A 20,253-nucleotide genomic window follows, 5' to 3' on the forward strand; every position below is an offset into this window, starting at 1 on the left:
TTCCACCCAAATATTACTTTCTGACAAAAAATTGGTTTCAAATGTTGATTTCACCTAAAATACTACTTCCTGTCCAAGTGCTTATGTTTTTAAATGTTAGTTTCAAGCAAAATACTACTTTCTGTTTAAAAAACTAGTTGTACTAGTTGAACGAGAACTAGTTGTAGTTCTAAAGGTTGATTTGACCAAAACAACTTTCTGCTAAATGACTTGAAATCTGTTCAAAATGACAAAAGTTGGCCCAAAATAACTCTAAACGTGTCCAAAATTACGCAAAATCTGGTCCAAAATGAACCAAAAATTGCCAAAAAATGACAGCTATTCAGTAATTCCAAATTCTCTGTCATTCCTGACCATTTTCAGGCCAATTTTGACATCAATATGTACATTTCTTCTTGGTTTATTCCAACATTTGTTTAGGCCGGAAGTAAAAGTGGAGAAGACAGCAGAGAAAACTGGAATATAGCTAATAAACGATCAAATATAACGATAAAAGCAGCAAACGGACACATCTGAGAAGCTAAAACCAGAGACGTTTCTAATCAGAATGGGTTTATTGTAACAACATTTCAACATTAGAAGCCCTTAAATTGTGGTTTTTCCCTTCGAACTCAGCTGACGTTAGAATCAGTGTTTTACAGACAAACGTTAGGTTCACATTAATGCATGACAGGAACAAGGAAACGGAAGCAACGTTTGGCACATAAATGATCCAAAATTACAATCAGTTCAAGATGACAGAACAACTTTCAGGAATCAGATGGTTTCTGGCAGTTTTCTCTCCTCGACTTAAAGTACGAGAAAGACAAACTAGTGGAAGTAAACGGTAAAGATACTGGATGTTGGAGCTGAAATGATGGAAACTTTGTCTTTTCTAAACCACAGACACATGTAAACCTCCATCTGGATCAAACACCTTCAGTGGTCGGACATGACGGCAGAATTAACTTTAAATGAACCGAACTCCTCCTCAGTGTTGAACTTCATGAAAGAAGCAGCTTCTGGAATGAAAGTCCACAGTGGAAAACACAAGACGAGGTCCGAAATCACAAATCAAGCACAAAAACTAACATGAAACACATTCAAACATTACTATTAGTGAGTAAAGAGGCAAAAGTGGCTTCACGATCAGTGTGTCAGCAGATTAAATGTGGATAAACGTGATATTTGGATGGAAAAAGGAACAAAATGACATCTATTTTACACACGAGATGCTTTGAGAAAACCGAGTGGTTCAGGTGCAAAACACACTTTGGTTCCGAGCACGAAATCCCTCCTTCGAATATCACGTTTCTTCCAGTTTTCTGCTTTAAAGGCAGAAACGATTCAAAGCAAACAGATCCACCAGTATCTTCCATCTTCTTTAACAGCTTGATAAGAAAATTGATTTTGAGACATTTTGGACCATTTTTAAACCTATTTCAGACAAATGTTACATCATTTTAGATCATTTAGGATTTTTTGTTCATTTTGTAAAATTATTTTGCTGCTTCTTTGGATAAATTTGGAGCAATCGTGGAAAATTTTTGATTCATTTCAGGCAATTTTTTTGTCATTTTGGAGAAATTTCAGTGACAGCAGGCAGCTTTTTAAAAATAACTCTACATTACGTTATTTATGGGCGAGTTGATGTTATTCTGGCCAACTTCTTTTAATTTTGGGAAAGTTTTGAGACTTTTGAACATTTTTTTTAGTTATGACAAGTTTAACTCATTTTGGACAGTTTGGATTTTTGAATCATTTGGCCAAAGTTTTCTAATTTGCACAAAAGTGTCATTTAGGAAGAATAAAAAGCTGCAACCATTAAAATTTTCTGTATGGAAAACTGTTTTCTCAATTAACTGATGGTTTGTTTATGATGGAAGCAGACAGACTGCAAAATGTCCAATAAATGGTCATATAGAACGATAACAACTAGAAAATGTTTTTTTTTTTTAAAAAAAAGACTAATCAGGAAAAAGTTCTTTTCTGGTTGATCGTACAATTTAACGGCAGGTTTATGCACATGTTTTGTTTCATTTATTGGCATTTTCCCTTTTTATTTTGACAGGATCATTAAAAAAAAGTCAAGAAATATGAGGAAAGACAGCAGCAGAAGGCCAGTCAGTGAAGCTGTGGCTCAATTATAACAGAATAAAAGTCATGTTTTTGAACCCAAACCACTCAGTCGCCTCAAAACCAAACCGTGTTAACCTAAACGTGACAAAGGCAGTGGGGCATTTACAGTAATCCTGTCTCTGTTTGCATCTATACATGTGGTCTCTGCAGAATGTGCAGTTTAAAAAAAAAAAGTGGACGAGAACATTAGGATTTAAGTTTAACCCTCAAACAATCCACCTCCTGGGAGCAGTTTGCTCTGGGACGGCTTCCTTTCATCAGTCAGATGTTCTGAACCAACAAACAGCGCATGAGGTAAGAGCAGACAGGAAGTCAAGGTCATGGTACGCTGATGTTCAAATGTGTTTGCAAATAAACGCCAACCGAAGCAGTCACCAGCTGTGTTTCCATCAAATTATCCAGCACATTTATGGCAAAAAACATACAAAAGAAAATGCAAATTGGACTCATTTTCCATGAATCATTGGAGCCAACAAACGAAGCTGCAGAGTGGAGTCAGAAGGTGGCAGTATGTTACACAGACAGCTATCATAAATTCATTTAAAACCAGAAAGTTGCCCCAAACTTTGTCTAAAATGACACGGAATTTGTCCCGAATAGCAACACTTTGCCTCAACACAACATAAAAAAGTCCAAAATGACAGAATGGTTGCCTAAATAACCTTAAATCTATCTGAAATGGATCGAATTTTGTTCAAAATTGACTCAAAATCTGTCGAAAATGACAGATATTGTTCAAAAAGTCTTGAAAAATCACTCAAAAGTGTCCAAAGTGAGACAAGATCTGTCCAAAAACATTCGAAATTTGTTTAAAAATATCAGAATCTTTCTAAAATTACTCAAAAATGTCAAAAATAACATAAATCTTTGTCCAAAATGAGTCATAATGACTAAAATGTCCAAAATGTCTTGAAATTTGTCCAATAAAAGAACCAAATTGTGTCTAAAATGAGTCTAAAATTATTTGAAATGTGTCTGAAACAACAAAACCTTAACGAAAAGGACTCAAAAACATGACATAAACGTGTCTTTAATGACACAGTTTATTTTTGAAATGCTGCCATTCCTATAATTTTTTTCCCCCTAATGTAATACTTCAAAGTGTGCATAAAAATCCTTAATGGAAACGCAGCTGGTGAGCCATTTACTGTAGCTACAAACAGTACAAAGGTCTGTGGTTTACATGAGCAGCACTGGGAGGGTTAAACACTGAAGCCTTCATCAGGTCAGTGATTCTGAGAACACAATTATTTCCAAAGGCAGCTTCAGATCTGTTACTGTTAGTGGAAAACATCCCTTTGAGATCAGTGCATTAGTATTTATTCCCTTTTAGTTCCTATCCTGTAGGTTGCAGTTCAAAACAGACACTATTTTAAAGGAATGGTTCAACATTCTGGTGGAGGTGGTTAGCCTAGCTTAGCATAAAGGCTGTAGAGCAGGGGGAAACGGCTAACCTGGAAAATACGCCTCTGAAACTCATTAGTTCACATGTTTCTTTGCCATAGGAATGAAATTAGACAAGGTTCTCAAACAACAGATGCTAACGGAGACTACACTGGCCAAGTTTTGGAGAATCTTGACTGTAAAGAAAGCAAAATCTGAATTTATCTAAAAATATAAACAGCAAATGGGTCAAACTAGAGCCTGAATAACAAATCAGTTGGTCGATATCGTCATTTGATAACAGATACATCGAACCTAATGCAGAAAAATACACTAAAAGGTCATTTAGAAATGGTGTCATTGCATAGTTTGTCCAGCAGGGCGGCTCCGACTCCATTATATCCAAGATTTAGCTGTCTGCAGCACATGTAGCAGAGCAGAAAGTGGTGCGGAGTCAAGTGGTGTCTTCACAGTGAATTGCGATGTGATATATATAAAAAATACTGGCCAATAAAACAATATTAAGAGTTTTTACATTCTAAAAATCTGCACTGGCCCCAAAAATCCATAACCAATCAAACATTTCTGCTCATATACAGGTCACATTTCATACAGTTAGTGTTCTAAGTGCTTTTCCAATCCCCTGCTTTCAGTCTTTATGCTAAGCTAATTTCGATCCTCCCATCTTACTTTCGGCGTAATTACCCAACCGTCCAATCATTTCCTTAACAGTACAAAAACCAATAAGTGCTTCTACATCAAGGACTCACTTCTTAGTCTCAACAAACAAACATTTTAGCACTTTTCCACCAGCACCTACTCGGTTCGACTCAGTTTGTGAGGTTTTCCATCAGGACTTAGTTCCTTGTATCAGCTACTGTTCTAGCATCTACTGAGCTGGGGTTCCAAGCAAGCCGATAATGTGACGTCTACAGAGCGCAGGCCAATGATTGGACAGGGAGTGAGCGACTCCTTCATGAAAACCAAACCCGCCAATTTATAAAAGACTGGCCACAGCGACGGTGTGCATTGCTCTTCATGGAACTTGGCAAAATTTGAATATGGTCGAGCAGCAGGTATACCATCGCCTCCATGTCCTCCATTGTTGTGTTGCGTTTGTGTCGCACACAAATCAGTAAAAGGACTTCCGGCTGCCGTGCTACGACGACTCCACCCACGATGAGGTGGTACTCAGTTGTAACGGAAAACGACCTAAAGCGATTCGAGTCAATTCGAGTCGAGTCAAATAGGGGTTAGTGGAAAAGCGCCTTTCATCACCCATCTCTGACAGATGTTTGTAGTTACCAGTCCAAAGTCTACGTAACCAGTGCAATAACTTAAATGAAGTGCTGTCTACTCCTCTCTTCACCCTCCATACTGAACTCCAAGCTACTCAGGAGGTCGTATTAAAATGTGCTGACTCCGAGTCGTCTCCTCTTCCTCTAAATCCGTAGATGTATCATTGTTTTTGTTGTGTAGTACCGGCACTTGGACTACATTCATGGCTTCTCAATGTTGGTCACCTCTGATGGCACACTTTAACACGACCGTGAACGCAGTACAGACGAGTTACTGGGCCTTCTGTCCTTTGTCCTTGGACGATCCTTTGAGGTAGCTGTTGTAGAAGAACGAGGCGAACAGGACCAGGTAGCTGAGGTACATCAAGGAGCCCCACGTGATGTTGTGCAGGTTGGACGGACAGCGGACCTCGTGCATCCAGCGGTACACCAGCCCCACCACGGCCAGCCCCATCACCATCTGCAGGATCTGGGTGGCTGTTATGATCATGGCGAATGGACGAGGCACCCGGAGGCCGGCAGCCCGGGCGGCGTAGTACGTGTACATGAGCGAGTGGACCAGGTAGTTCATGGTCATGAACCAGCCGCCACCCGCCACCTGGTCCTTGTAGGAGTACCAGGAGTAGAGCAGCACGGTGATGTGGTGGTACCAGTGCAGGAAGATGAGGCGCTGCTTCCTCAGGACGATGAACACCGTGTCTCCTAGGACAAACAGCGGACAGGAAGTTATTTACAGACATGGACGTTGATGGGGCATGTTCTTGAGGACTCTGTAAGTTGTTTTAAATGTGTAGACGTGGGCTTTGTGCCAAACAAACATGTGTAACAGTGTGAAAAGAACATGTATGGGGAAATTATGTGTAATGTAGACAGGGATATGTGCAACGGTGATTAAGAGAGGCCAAAATCAGCCCTCCAGAAGGTCCAATCTGTGGGACGACTTTATAAAGTATAAAAATTCCAGAGAAGACATTAACAGCAAATTTTAAATTTGTAAAAGTTGTTTTCATCATAAAGTAAAATCCAAGAGTGTTCATTGTTCTTTTGTCGCTTTGCGTTTCATTTTTGTAATATTTTGTCTCGTTTGTCTTTATTTTTGTCGTTTGTCTCATGTTTTTGTCGTTTTGTTCCTCATTTTTTGTCGTTTTGTGTTTCCTTTTTGTCTCACGTGTTTTCTGTCTTATTTTTGTCATTTTGTGTTTTGCTTTATTTGATGTTTTGTATCGCTTTTGTCGTTTTGTGTTTTTTTGTCCCACTTGTGTTGTGAATCCACTTTTTTTGCTGTTTCTTGATTTTGTCATTCATGGTCTTGTTTGTGTCAGTTGTGTAATTTCTTTTGCCTCATTTTTGTCATCTGTCCATCTTTGTTGTTGGATTTATTTATTCATTTATTCCCAGTTATTACCAACAGGACCTTTTAAACTAAAACCCAGGTCGTTATAAACCTGGATTAGTCTTTATTTCTGCTTCAAACAGCTCATATTACATTGTGTTCCTTCATAATGAGGTTCGGTTCAGTCTATATCCTGCGGTATATCACCAGTCTGAGCAGCAGGAAGGTGAAAGTGTCCTTCCTGGCTAACATCAATCAGCACTAATGGAATTTTCTTGCCACCTCAGCATCCGACTCCATTTCCCAGAACGATCTCTTACCGACGGAGACGAGATTACATGGAGACAGAATCATCGGCCAGAGGAGCAGCTCTTAGGATAATTGTCTGCTGATACGTTTACTGGAAAGTTTACAGGTTCAAACAGTGGCATGATTTGGTCACTGAGGGTGAACGTTACACACATACATAGTAACTTTACTGTCAAAAGAGGAAATAACTATTTGTAAAATACAGACTTTTAATGTTGACAATATTTACATTTTTTTCTGTTTTTACATGTAAATTAACACTTTTTTCTATGACTACACCAGTTATCTCTAATTTAACGGGGAAAGTCTGTAAAAATAAAAATTTCAACAGCATTTACATACCTTTAATGTGTATAGGACCTGCTACATATTTGAGTACAACCTCAAAAAAAGAATTTCTACCAAAGAGAGTCCATATTTTTTCTCGACGACCTCCAAACCTCTGGACCAGTAACATTTCAGTGGCTGCTGTGTCTGTTTAATAACTTTCTATGTGGATATTTAGGTCTTAATGAGCAGAAAGTCTCCTCACCCAGCTCCGGAGCTTTGCTGAGGACGAAGGCGTAGGCCCAGAACTTGGTGACGGGGGCGCTGTAGAAGCTGTTGTCACACACCGACTGTCTGAAGCCGCTGTTTGTGAGGACGTGCAGCATGTAGAGTCCAGTCCTGAACGCCCCGATGATGCTGCAGAGGAAACAACCGACACGTCAGCAATATGAGACAGTTGTGTTACTTTTTCTAAAACTTAACACCAACTAGATGAGCCCTCAGTAGGTGGCAGAACCACACCCTCTGCTGGCGAAAACCCTGTCCTCCCTATACAACTGATGCAATATGTATCAATTTTGATCATCGTACGTATCTCCCTCCCTACTTGATCTGCTGACCTGTAACTCCACACCTGAGCAGGGGACCTTAGACTGATCTTCAGTGCCAAGTTTGATTATCCTGACTTCAGCAGTTGCAGAGATATCAGACCGGACATAGCCACATACATACATACATACCCAGCCAGATAACACACTGAATGCAATAACCCCGCAGACGTACCCGTTGGGCGTGGTTAACAAAACAGAACATCTCATCATCGGACCCAAATCTCTTCTCCCCTCTGCTTAGAATTTCACACTCCTAATTGATGGTCACCATGTCACCCCTTCCCCCTCTGTACGCAACCTCGGCGTCATCATGGACCCCACCCTCTCCTTCCAATCACACATCAAGCATGTCACCAAAACATCTTTCTTTCACCTCCGCAACATTGCACGTCTCCGCCCCTCACTCTCCCTCACCACTGCTGAAATACTCTATCATGCTTTCATTACCTCCAGACTTGACTACTGCAACAGCCTTCTCTTTGGTCTTCCCTCCACTAAACTACAAAAATTACAATATATCCAGAATTTTGCTGCTCGCCTTCTCACTCACACCCACTCCAGGGAACACATCACACCTATCCTCAAACAGCTTCTGTCCTCCTCCTCACGTACAAGTCCCTCCATAACCTGGCCCCTTCTTACCTCTCTGACCTCCTCCAACATCACCGACCCTCCCGTCAGCTTCGCTCTGCACACTCAAACCTCCTGACACCCATCCGTACCAAGCATCAGACTTTGGGGGACCGAGCCTTCGCAGCCCCCCAAATCTGGAATTCACTTCCACCACCCATAAGAAACTCTGACTCTATTTCGACCTTCAAAAACCCTCCTAAAAACCCACTTGTTTGATCTGGCTTTTTCTTTTTTTTCCCCTGTCTATCTTGTAAAGCGTCTTTGAGTGACCAAAAAAGCGCTATATAAATTCGATGCATTATTATTATTACTTTACTTCACGTCATGCCATCACAGTGTTGAAATTATTAAACGTTGCTGCAACAGCGTTCAGAGACAAATGTCAGCTCGTTCAGGTTCAAGCAGCACCAGTTAGTGAGTCAGCAGTGTTGTGAAATCTTTAACCTGAGTTCAATCCTGCAGGAGCAAGTCGATGAGTTGATTCAACAAAAAATAACATGTGCATTGTTCAACGTACAGCTTCTTTATAAGCCCCGTAAAACTAGGAGTGTCTCTGAAGTGTGATAATTTGATTCGTGTTTAAGGAGAAACCGGCCACAAACGTGTGTCATAAAGCTACGACTGAAGCAGAGCTTTGTTCAGACTTTACTACAACCATAAAGACTTGTCCGACTAATGTTAATAAACCCTCTAACAGCTGTAGAACACTGTAGTACAACCGAACTCTGAATTACTTGAAGTATTCTGGAATTTAACATAACAGGGGAAATATGTAAAATTACACTTTACAAAAAATATGCCATAAATCATTAATTAGGATAAAAAAATAAAATACTGATATTTATAGCAGATTTTTTTTTTCAAATTAACACAATTTCACCCATTATTATCTGTAATTTCACACAAATCTGTTAAAAATGGTTTGAAATATAAGTTTTTTGCAGTGTGCAAAAGAAGCTTTAAAAATGAAAGCAATTTATGCAATAAAACAAGCTTAACTAACACAGAGGGAAAGCTTTGAGCTCACAAGAACACACATGAAAAGCCAACAATTTTCTTTGCTTGAGTGAATAATTTAGCGTTTTCATACATTAAATTAGTAAATGGCCTTACTGATTGATCGGATTTCCTGTCTATTGACCAATCAGAGCGCGGCGTTTCTCACCTGAACACGGCGAGGCTGAGCGACCACAGCACCAACGGACGCCTCAGGTTCAGTTTGGGTCGTTCCCTCATGTAGTGCTGACCGAAGAAGACGAGTGCAGCGTAAAGGCCACAGAACATGAAGGACTGCCTCCTGCACAGAAGGAAAAAAAACACACAATTAACATTATTTATCACCTTAAAAGTACTTCTGTCATACAGGGCATGAATAGGATGACAGTCAAACAATGGAAAGCAACATTTCTGGATAAAATAGCTGCAGATGTTTTTATGTTTAAGGCTCCTTCACATCGTCTAACTCACAAAAATACATTTATTTTTACAAACATAAATTCAAGGTTCTAATTTGTGCTACTGCAAAATGTTCCAGAGCTGTCTATCAATCAATAAATGAATCGATTTAAACAAAAATGCAGTGTACAGGCATATTTTACTAACGTTAAGCACATGCAAATAACAATGAAGATAAAAAATCTTTTAATAATAATAATGTATTTTAAGAATAAAAAATATTTTATATTAAAAAATGAAACAAAAAGCAGTGTACAGGTATATTTTACTAACATTAAGCACATGCAAATAACAATTAATATAAATAATCTTTTAATAATAATAATGTATTTTAAGAATAAAAAATATTTTATATTAAAAAATGAAACAAAAAGCAGTGTACAGGTATATTTTACTAACATTAAGCACATGCAAATAACAATTAATATAAATAATCTTTTAATAATAATAATGTATTTTAAGAATAAAAAATATTTTATATTAAAAAATGAAACAAAAAGCAGTGTACAGGTATCTTTTATTGTAGATATAAATACATTTTAGTGACATATAGCACCTGCAAATAATAAATAATCTTATAATAATATAATATAATAAACAATCCTTTAAACAAAAATGCAGTATGTAGGTATCTTTTACTGACATCCAGCACCTGCAAATAACTAAAAAGATCCATTCATGTGTTTGTTTTGTTTGATTTCAAGAGAACTTTCCTTCCGTTATTTAATATGACAGTCTCAGGTCACAAAACAAGAGGAGGAAGACGATGAAGAGCCTCCAACAAACAGCTGTTGAACCCTAAATCACCTCCAGATGTGGAGCTCTTACATAAAAAAGTTACACAATTAGGGTGAACGGACCAGACGGCTGCAATTAAAAACAAACAGGACTCGATGCGACCGTCTGCTGGGATGTTTGTCGGCTGGACACGCACAACCTGTCCAGGTCAAACTGTAAATTTAAAGAAAAAAAGCCTCCTGACTGCAGCTTCCCGGTTTATAATCGAAGCAAAGGATGATGGGAGATTAACCGCTGACTGATCGGTTCCGGGTGATGAGGCAGTTTTCTGCTCGGTTTAATTAAAAAAAAATAAAAAATCACAGTTTCAATGAGAAGAAACGACAACAAGATGAAAAAAGTAGACGCTGATGATGGTTTTTCTTGCATTAAATTGAATTTTTGTTACAATCCTGTCATCTTTATGTGTAAATAAAGCGACATAAAGCTGCTGATGTGCGTGACATCGCTGGAGAATAGAGCAGATGACTAATCCTGATTGATACAAATATCAGTAGATGCTCCTGCTGCTTGACCCACTTTAACATACGGGGGGTTTCTGATCTCACTTCACTTCTGTGGGACAAAAACAGAGTTCACTGATGCACAAGCAGGAATTTCCTTCAGAATTTAGCTTTTTTTTGTGCAACTAAATCATGATTTAGGGGTTAAAATGTCGGAAAACAGCGAGAAACGCATAAAAACGTACTTAATTGTTGGCTTTGTCTGATCAACACGATGACATTTATGTTTAAATCATATAAAACACAGAAAAGCAGCAGATTTATGAGACATTACACTGTAAAATTACAAGAATTTAGTTTTAGAAAAGTAAAAAATTTGCCAACTGTGTAATACTATAGTGGTCAAAAACTGTAAAAACAGTGATAAATATCTGCAAAATAAAGATACAAATGCAGTGTACAGGATCTTTGACTGTAGATATAAAGACTAGCACCAGCAAATAACAACAATCATAAAAATCTGATACTTATAAATAATATAATAATAAATAATCGTATTTTGCGCTGATTATAGCATAAAAATGTAACGTGTTATGTACAGTATCTTTTACTGTACATACAAAGAATTTTTAGTGAGATATGGCACCAACAAATAGCAGCAAATATAAATACAGTGTGGGGAAGCAAAAATGTGATTGATCAATGTGTCCCTATTGTCCCTATTGTGGTGTTTGTCCATTACCATCGCTTGTATTTTGTCAATTTCCGGTATTTTGTCCATTTCTAGTATCTGTCCATTTCTGCTATTGGTCCATTACCATTGCTGGTATTTCTCCATTCCGGTATTTTGTCCATTACAATTGCTGGTATTTGTCCAATTGTCTTTTGTGTATTATATTGTATTTGTCATTGTAACATAACCTTGTTATGATGAGTCACAGCTCATAGTGTTTCCGTAGATGAGCTTGGGGGTAGGATTAAATAAGTTTTCTTCCTTCTACTCCCTTTTCAGGCATTCTATGCATATGTTACCATATTGGAATGTTTGTTTTTGCATTGTTATTGAAATTGCCTGAAATGAAAAAAATAAAAATAAAAAATTCTTTGGAATTTTGAACTGATTTCTTGAAGAACACAAATTTAAAGCTTTCAGAACATGTTTATTCAATCTGTCCTCCATCAGCCATGATGAAGGCCTCGATACAGCCTCTGAAAGAGCCACAGGCCCTCCTGATATCCTCCTTGGGGTAGGCCTCCCATTCCCTGGAGAATGCAGCCTTAAGTAAATCCATATTGGCATGAGGGCTGGCATTAGTCCTCAACTCAATGGCGCCCCATCAGAAAAAATCCAGGGGGTTTAGATCAGGTGAGCTCGGGGGCCAAATGCCTTTGGGCCAGAAGTTCTCCATATTCTACTCACAGAACTTTTGGACCTTGACTGATGTGTGAGCAGGAGTCCCATCTTGCTGCCACACATAGTTGTTGTCAGGGTAGGTGGCCTTCAGCCAGGGCAAAACGGTGTACCTCAGAACTTTGTAGTACACATCAGCCCCAATTTTCTGATCTGGCTTGAAGAAGTACAGGGGCATCTTACTGCCATCTGAGCCCAAGACTCCCAGGACCATCTGGAGATCTCTTGGTGCCCAAACTGGATTGTCTGGCATGCTGGATGTGGCGAGTGGTCCTCTCACTGATGCCAACAATCTTGGAAATGTCCTTCTGAGGGATTTGGGCATCCAGGAGATCACAAACCCTGTTGCGTTTTGCTTGTTGCTTGCTCACTTCACAATGCACCAAGGTCTGACAAATACTAAAAAGATTGGTTAAAGGTAAGGAACTTGGATTTTAATTATCGTTTTGATTCCCCTCACTGTTTGGGCAGGACATACAAATTTGTCAATAGGACATTTTTGCTTCCCCACCCTGTAATTGTATAATATAATATAATAAAGTAGAACAATGTAATTTAACCGTCAGAAATTGTAAAAAAAAAAAAAAAAAAAATCTATTGTAAAAATACATATTTCAGATCTGGACATTATCATAAAATTAATACTATTATATTACTAATTGATATTATTTTACTAGATATTATCGTATATTATCACTTTTTTTTTTTCGTCGATGGAGCCCAAAAACAGCAGGAAGTCCTAAATTCTCCAGAAGTCCTGTGCTATGTCCACCCACTGTGGACGTTTTACTGCCCCTGGAGCTGCTGTTTCCTGTAAAATCGTCTCTTTTATGAGTTGGGCTGCCGTCTGCCCATCAGCACACCGACATGGAAAAAATGAACTGGCCTCGTAAAACTAGCAAGACCAGACCTGATAAAGGGCAGAGGTAAATTATTTCATATCTTAACAGGTTTTATTTTATACATCCATATTTAAAGCGCAATAAAAATGGATTTTCTCCAAATGGGACCTTCATTTTTGCAGAAAACACGTGTGCTGTCCCTTTAAGGAAGACATGGAATCTGCATGGAGTTATCAGCGACTGAATCAGAAGCTTTCATAACTCTGCAGTGACACGGACACAAAGCCGGAAGCAGGTTTACCTACAGGCGGCGGGTCAAAAGAGGAAGAAAAGATAATTAGTCACTGCAGAACTTCACCTCAGAACGAGCTGCTGAGAGAAAATTAATAATCCACCAACTGTGAGGCTTTACAGCAAAGTTATGGAGCCGCTCAGGTGGAGAAAGCTTAAAAAATGTGCACTTTTATAAACGTTAAGTCACTGTTTAACAACGCTGGATCAGAACAGTACACAGTTTTTCAATATTATCTTAAAGATTTTCCTTGCTTCGTTAAATTAGAGATAATACTTGGTAAAATCACAGAAAATAAGTCTTAATATATATGATGAGGCCAAAACAAAAAAGTTGTAAAATTACACAATTTAAACTGTATTAAAATCAGCAAAAATAGATAACTAAAAAATACTCATTAATAAGTGTTATTTTTATCTGTTTCGATAAATTACAGAAAATATCTAGTAAAATCACTGAAAAAATATTTTGCATGCCAACTATGAAAATACAAAAGTTAAAATAATAATAATACCGATTTTTTTCAAAAAAAAAAAACAGGCCAGAACTGTACATAACGTCTACTTAGAAAATGTGAATTTTTACAAAAAGTTTATAATAAAATTACACTATTTATACTGCATTAAATCAGCAAAAATACATAAGTTAAATAAAATACCCAGAAATAACTTTTTTGTTTACTTATCGGTTAAAATGCAGACAATACCTAGTAATTGACAGAATTTTTTTTTACATTCTAATTATTAAAATAGAAAATTAAAATAAAAACAACATATATTTTCTAAATGGCCAAAACTGTGCACAACATGCTCTTCAAAAATGCACATTTTTACAAAAAGTTGTGAAATTACACTATTTATACTCTATTTAAATTAGCAAAAACAAATAAACATACATAACTGTTATTTTACTGGTTTTGATAAATTTTAGGTAATATCCAATAAAATCACAGAAAAAAAGATTTACTCGCTGGCTATTAAAAAAATAGTAATTAATGTGTTCTTCTACAATATTTGACAACAAAATTACACTAGTTTTACTGTATTTAAACTCAATGCAAATACCCTTATTTTATAGATATTTATTGTTATTTGCCATGATTTTTTAAAAAAAAAAAGTTTATTCAATGTAGCAGATTCAAACATTGTGCAAATAAAATAAAAAGAACACAGGTGAAGGTGTGCACAGTTTTCCTGCACACGGTGGAGAATAAATCTGCTGTTTTTGGCTCTTTACCAGCTCTCTGTTTGACAACTAGCCTGCTTCAGTTTCACTGCTGAAAAATGTGGTCCTGCAAGAATCACTCCCTCTGATAGCTGCAGCTGATCGGACACTGAGCTGAACACACATGATGCTAACATGCTGCTAATTAATGAAGCTAACATGTCTTGTAAATATAGAAACATGAAGCTAACATGCTGCTAATTAAGAAACATGAAGCTAACATGTCTTGTAAATATAGAAACATGAAGCTAACATGCTGCTAATTAATGAAGCTAACATGTTGCTAATTGTTCTGTTAGCTGCTAATTAAACCATCAGTTTCCACACAGAGCAGATATGCAGCTCCAGCAGCTCAGCTCACAGCATCCACTAATAACACGAATACAAATTTCAATTAAATCCAAGAAAATGTGCGTCTTTGAATCAGTTCTAATCTGATTTTTGACAATTTTATGTAGACTATAAACTAAAGGTAAAAAAAAAAAGATGAAGCTGGTTGGACAAACACGGAAAAGACAATTTACAGACAGAAAACTGCTTCTCTCTGCTTTTAAAGACTGAGTTTGTGGTTTAAATGATATTTAAAGGGTTAATTTGTGCTCCAACTTCCTACCAGTTCTCCTGCATCCATTCCATAGCCCGTCTCTCGTCGAACCGCCGCTCGAAGTCGTACTCCGCCAGCGGGTAGCTGCTCGGCTCGCTGTCGTTCATCTTCCTGCTCTGGAAGTTTCTGGAAGCTTCGTTAAAAGCGGAAGAGTGAAAGTGTGGAGCTGCGGAGGGACTCCTGCTGCTTTAACCCGCAGATATTATCAGGTTTATCAGCGGGGAGAGTCCGAAGGATGCGCTGAAGCAGAGGTCCTTCTGACAGGCTGCAGACAGGAAGCTGCTGCCGACACACGGAGCGGTTCCGGACTGGACTTTCAGAATAAAACATCTAACGTTGCAAGCGAGAGACCCTTGTTGCATCTCTTTTCATTTCGTTTATATTTGTTAATTGAATAATAATAATGACAATATAACTTTATACTTTTCATTTTTATTAAATTAATATATTTAGATTTGTAATATATTTGATTTAGGCTAATTCTGAGCTTTAATAACTTCTTTCTTGCAATTTTCATCTCTTAGTTTAATCAAGCGCTGAAACTAAATCTCTTAATTCATTGTGGACTTTTATTTTGAAGGTCGATGCGCCCATTTGCGGCTCTCCCCGCGCTCTCACTCAGTGTTTTGACGAGATCGGAGCACGTTCTGCAGCGTGCAGTGACGGAGGCGGGGAGGAGATGGGGGCGTGGCCTGTGCGTGACGCCATATCGTCAGGCGTCAACGTGAGCAGTGACAGAATGACCCTATGAAGAGGAACTTGGACCAGTCAGACCAGTGAGACTTCCAGATGTTCAGACTTTATACCAAATCAGCTCATGTTTCATAAGAGTTCTCTGAAGGTTCATGAGCCGAACGTAGTTTAAAGTCCAGTTTAGTTAGTTTCCATCTATTTCTGATCATTATGACATTAAATAGACACCAGATTGTGTTTCTCTGCAGTTGTTTTAAATCATTTTGTGTTGCTGGTTTGTGTCTTTTTCTGTTTAGCTGTCATTCTGCCACTCATAGCTTCTGTTTCTTTGCAGTCGTTTTAAACCTATCTGTTATATTTTGTTGTCTTTCATGTCTGTTTGCGTTGGTTTTATATCTGTTTGTGTATTTTAATCAGTTTGCATCTCTTTTTGGTCATTTTTTATCATCTTTTGTGTCCTTCTGCAGCTTGTAATTGACATTTTCTATTCTTTTGCAGCTGTTTTAATCTATTTTTTGCGTCTGTTTTGCATGTATTTGTGTTAATTGTACATCTCTTTATAATCACACTTTTACTTCTCATTTTCAATCTTATAGTTGCCATTTTGTGTTTCCTTGCAGTTGTTTTGAATCATTTTGTCTTCATTTTATTCATTTTTTGTTTGCATCTTCTTTTGCTTGTTTTGCATCTTTTTGCTGTCATTCTGTATCTTGTAGTTGCTATTTTGTGCATTTTTTTAGTTGTTTTATGTGTTTGTGTCTCTGCATCTGTTTTGTCTTTATTTTCTTAGATTTTGCATCTATTTGTATCAACTGAACACATGAGCTTTTTTCATTTTGCTTCGCTTTGTTTCTTTTAAGCATTAATTGGAATTCTATTTTAAACTGTAATATTTATCATATAGTATTACTATAATTATATTGCATTACATGTACAAAACAACAGCACATATGCTATTATTTCTTTATTAAAAATAGTGTTAATAATGCAGAATTTTATTCATTATATTACATTATATTATACTATATTATATGATATAGAATGATATGATATTATATATTAACATTATATTAATTATAATTTTTATATTATATTATGTTGAATTATACATGCAAAAACCTGCAGCACATGCACAGTTATTGCTGCACTTAAAACAGTATTGATGCCAAAATTGTATTTTCTTTTTATTTATTTATTTGGTATCGATCATATTTATCAAAATGATACTAGTATTTTTTAAATTCAAATTAAATCCCATTTTTCATATGTCCATATCCTTCAGTAATTTTCTATTTATATATTACTATTATAGTTTAGATTTTTCTGAAAAAATTCTTTGCTTTTTGACAAAATGAGCTCAAATTAAATGTCTTTATTATTCATTAGTTAGCTTGAAATGTGAATATTTGCGGTTTTCTTGGTCTTTTCTGGTCATAAACTGATTATCCTTGGATTCTGCACTTTTGATCGGTAAAAAGAAGACATCTGATGACGCGACCTTGGACTTTGGGGAACTGTGATGAGCATTTTTCACATTTTTCTGAAGTTTAATCAATCAGGAAACCAGCTACAGAACAACTGATCATTATAGTATTCATTAGCTGCAGCTCTAAATTGTTAATTTTGTGGGATTTGCATTACTTTCTTTAATCACTTTCTGTTTAAAATCTGGGTTAAACCCTTTAATCATCACGTTTTAGTTGCATAAAACCCTCACACACCTCCTTCTCTGAGAACAACTCCTTATCTTTACTGGTGCAATCGTCCGTCTGTACAAAAGGGCAGTGAGTCAGTTGCTGTACATCTGGACCTGCAGTTACGTAACGCCACACATCTGTTAGATCACCGCCTTCTGACACTTCATGAGAAGCTCTGGACTCAAACCAGGGCAAAGGTATCGTCCCAGGTTCACCGTGATGCAACTGCTTATGTGATTAAATGAAACTTACAGGAAAAGTCAATAAAAGGTGATTTGTTCACAGAACTGACCGACAATGAAAAGGCAAAAAACAGATTCTATTCAAAAAGGAAAATGCAGCACACCTGGCTGTGCAAAGTGGGACTGTTTTGTTTGTCCCAAATCACCCAAAATGTATTCAAAAGGACAGAGACTTCTCCAAAATATGACTAAATTGGCTTAAAATTACTTCAGAATGGCTCAAAAAAGTGTCTTAAATTGCTAAAAACATTCTAAAATTATTTAGAGTTTGTCCAAATTGACATAAATTTGTCCAAAATTCACTCCAAATATATCAAATATAAGTTTAAAAATGTCAAAACTGACTCAGAATCTGTTTAAATTTGTTTAAAATTGCCCAGAATGACTGGAACATCTCAAATATGACTCAAAATCCATAAACAAATTTTTCGGGTGACCCCAAACTTGTACAAAATGGCATAAATCGATTCAAAATGATTCAAAATCTATCCAAATTAAGTTTAAAATTGTCTAATAGACTCCAGCCTTGTTCAGAATGGCTCAGAAATAGTCTTATAGGTCAGAATGTGTCCTTAAACGACTAAATAAATTTACTCAAATTTTGCTTAGAATGGCTTGAAAGTTGTCCTAACTGAAATACTGTCCAAAAACAACTGAAATTTGTCTAAAATGTATCAAAGTATTACACAAACCTGTCATAAATAACCCCAAATATATCCTATATTATCCTAAATGTTCCCTAAATCCATCCAAAATTACACAAACTTGTCAAAATATGTCAAAAAATTAAAAAATAAATTCACAGAATTATTAAAATTCAGATTAGAATGGCTTAAAAGTTGTCCTACCTCAAATATTATCTAAAGACAACTGAAATCTGTCTAAAATATCTCAAAAAAAATTACAGAAATGTGTCCTAAATAACCCCAAATGTATCCTAAATGACAGTATTTTTTTCCCCCAAAATCACTCCAAAATCACATAAACTTGTCAAAATATGTTAAAACAATTAAAAAACAAATTTACAGAATTACTCACATTTTACTTAGAATGGCTTGAAAATTGTCCTAACTCCAATATTTTCCTAAATGAACCCAAACGTGTCCAAAATGACTCAAAATGTGTCCTAAATGACAGAAACCTTTTCAAATGTTGCTAGTTTGGTGGTAAAAACCAACTAAATGAAGCTCTGTCTTGGTGTTTAGTTCCGTCTGCACGTTCTTTAACTCCTGGTGAAGCAGATAAAATGAAGACAACGGACAGACGGCTGGAGGTCGAGGTCACGACTGTGGAAAAAAATTCACAGCTTGGTCGCATTATCTAATAAAACAATGAAGATGAATACATTATTTCTCTGCTCTCTGAATATTAGTTGCATGAATTCATTCTCAAGCAACCTGGAAAAATAAGAAACACAAAGCGTGAGTGCCACCTGGTGGGCAAAAACATGAAGCTGTATCCAGCTTAATGTTTCTTCTTCTGTGCTGTGAAAAACTGCAGACGTTTTCTGTTTCCAAACAAGCATTTTGTTTCTAACAGCAGACAGACTGACGCAGTTTAACGAGGACGTTTAATTGCTCTTCAGAGTGTCAGAGCAGCAGCTGGTGGAGGACAGAAGAGGAAACAAACGGAGTCTTTCAGCAGCCCAGCTGCTCCCAATCGCATCATTTAGAGAGCAGAAATGTTTATTTTAGGGGAAGTTTATCATCTGTTTGTGCTTCTCTAGGAAATTTGAATTTTGTGGCACCAGTTTGTGTCTTTTCTGCATCGATTTGTAGCAGAAATGTCTGAATTTATGTCAAGGAAAACAAAACATGTAATGCAATGAGACTTTCGGTCACTCTGTGTCACTTTTAAATATTAATTCTCCTCTAGATCATTTGTTGAATCTTTGAAACACATGCATCTTTGTCATAAAAGACCTATAAATTGTGGTTCTGTCACAGGTTTATTAAAGGTTTTCTGGAAATAAGACCAAATCTGTTGAGTCAAAACTATACATAACCCCGAACTAGGCTTTTAGTCCTCATCTACAAGCTTCTGTCAAGTTCTTGGTTGCATCTTTAAACCTGACAATCTGTAAAATCTGCTGACTTTCTGATACAGATTTGTTTCTTGATGAGGTTTAAGTTGGGACTTTGGGGAGATGGGTCTAAAACCTTAATTATAGCTTGATTGAACCATTTCTTCACCACTTTTGATGAGTTTGGGGTCATTGTCTTGTTGGAACACCCAACATGATCCAATCTTCTGCTGATGATTTTAGCTTTTCCTCAGGAATTTGGAGACAATCCTCCAAATGTGTGTGTGTGTATATATATATATACACAGACACACACACATACACATATATGGCGTTAGGATTTGGTGGTAAATAAATAAATACTTGTCAGTCCATGCGAGATTAAACCGACGGTTTTCTTCGCCGATTTGTCTTTTCAGGGTAGAAAAAGACATGCTGCTATTCTCACATAAATAGAACTGCTAATGTTAACTTTTCAAACGTGCCTCCTGAACAACACAATTAATTGTGGGTCAGTTGCTAGGTTACAGTAAGTGTTGCATTCAATGTTTGTAATAATGCTGGAATTTTTTGAAAG

The 20,253-nt window shown here is 36.9% G+C and overlaps 1 protein-coding gene across 1 annotated transcript; it reads right to left on the bottom strand.

Moving 5' to 3' along the window:
- Positions 1-531: 531 nt before the first annotated feature.
- LOC110969333 (elongation of very long chain fatty acids protein 6-like) lies at positions 532-15,316 on the bottom strand. The gene is made up of 4 exons (XM_022219392.2): positions 15,031-15,316; positions 9,118-9,249; positions 6,974-7,125; positions 532-5,501 (listed from the first exon to the last, which is right to left on the bottom strand). The coding sequence occupies exons 1-4, from the start codon at positions 15,126-15,128 to the stop codon at positions 5,071-5,073; spliced, it is 813 nt and encodes a 270-aa protein (XP_022075084.1). The 5' UTR covers positions 15,129-15,316; the 3' UTR covers positions 532-5,070.
- Between the last annotated feature and the right edge of the window lie 4,937 nt (positions 15,317-20,253).

This window comes from Acanthochromis polyacanthus, chromosome 19 (genome assembly GCF_021347895.1).
Source record: "Acanthochromis polyacanthus isolate Apoly-LR-REF ecotype Palm Island chromosome 19, KAUST_Apoly_ChrSc, whole genome shotgun sequence".
Classification (NCBI taxonomy): Eukaryota; Metazoa; Chordata; class Actinopteri; family Pomacentridae; genus Acanthochromis; species Acanthochromis polyacanthus.

What these genes read in the sequence shown, in the direction of transcription:
- LOC110969333 (XM_022219392.2), bottom strand. Translation starts at nt 15,128, where the DNA reads ATGAACGACAGCGAGCCGAGCAGCTACCCGCTGGCGGAGTACGACTTC. An exon ending in GAATGGATGCAGGAGAACTG is followed by an intron (nt 9,250 to 15,030) that starts GTAGGAAGTTGG and finishes CCTTCTGTGCAG; the next exon opens with GAGGCAGTCCTTCATGTTCT. An exon ending in CTCAGCCTCGCCGTGTTCAG is followed by an intron (nt 7,126 to 9,117) that starts GTGAGAAACGCC and finishes TTTCCTCTGCAG; the next exon opens with CATCATCGGGGCGTTCAGGA.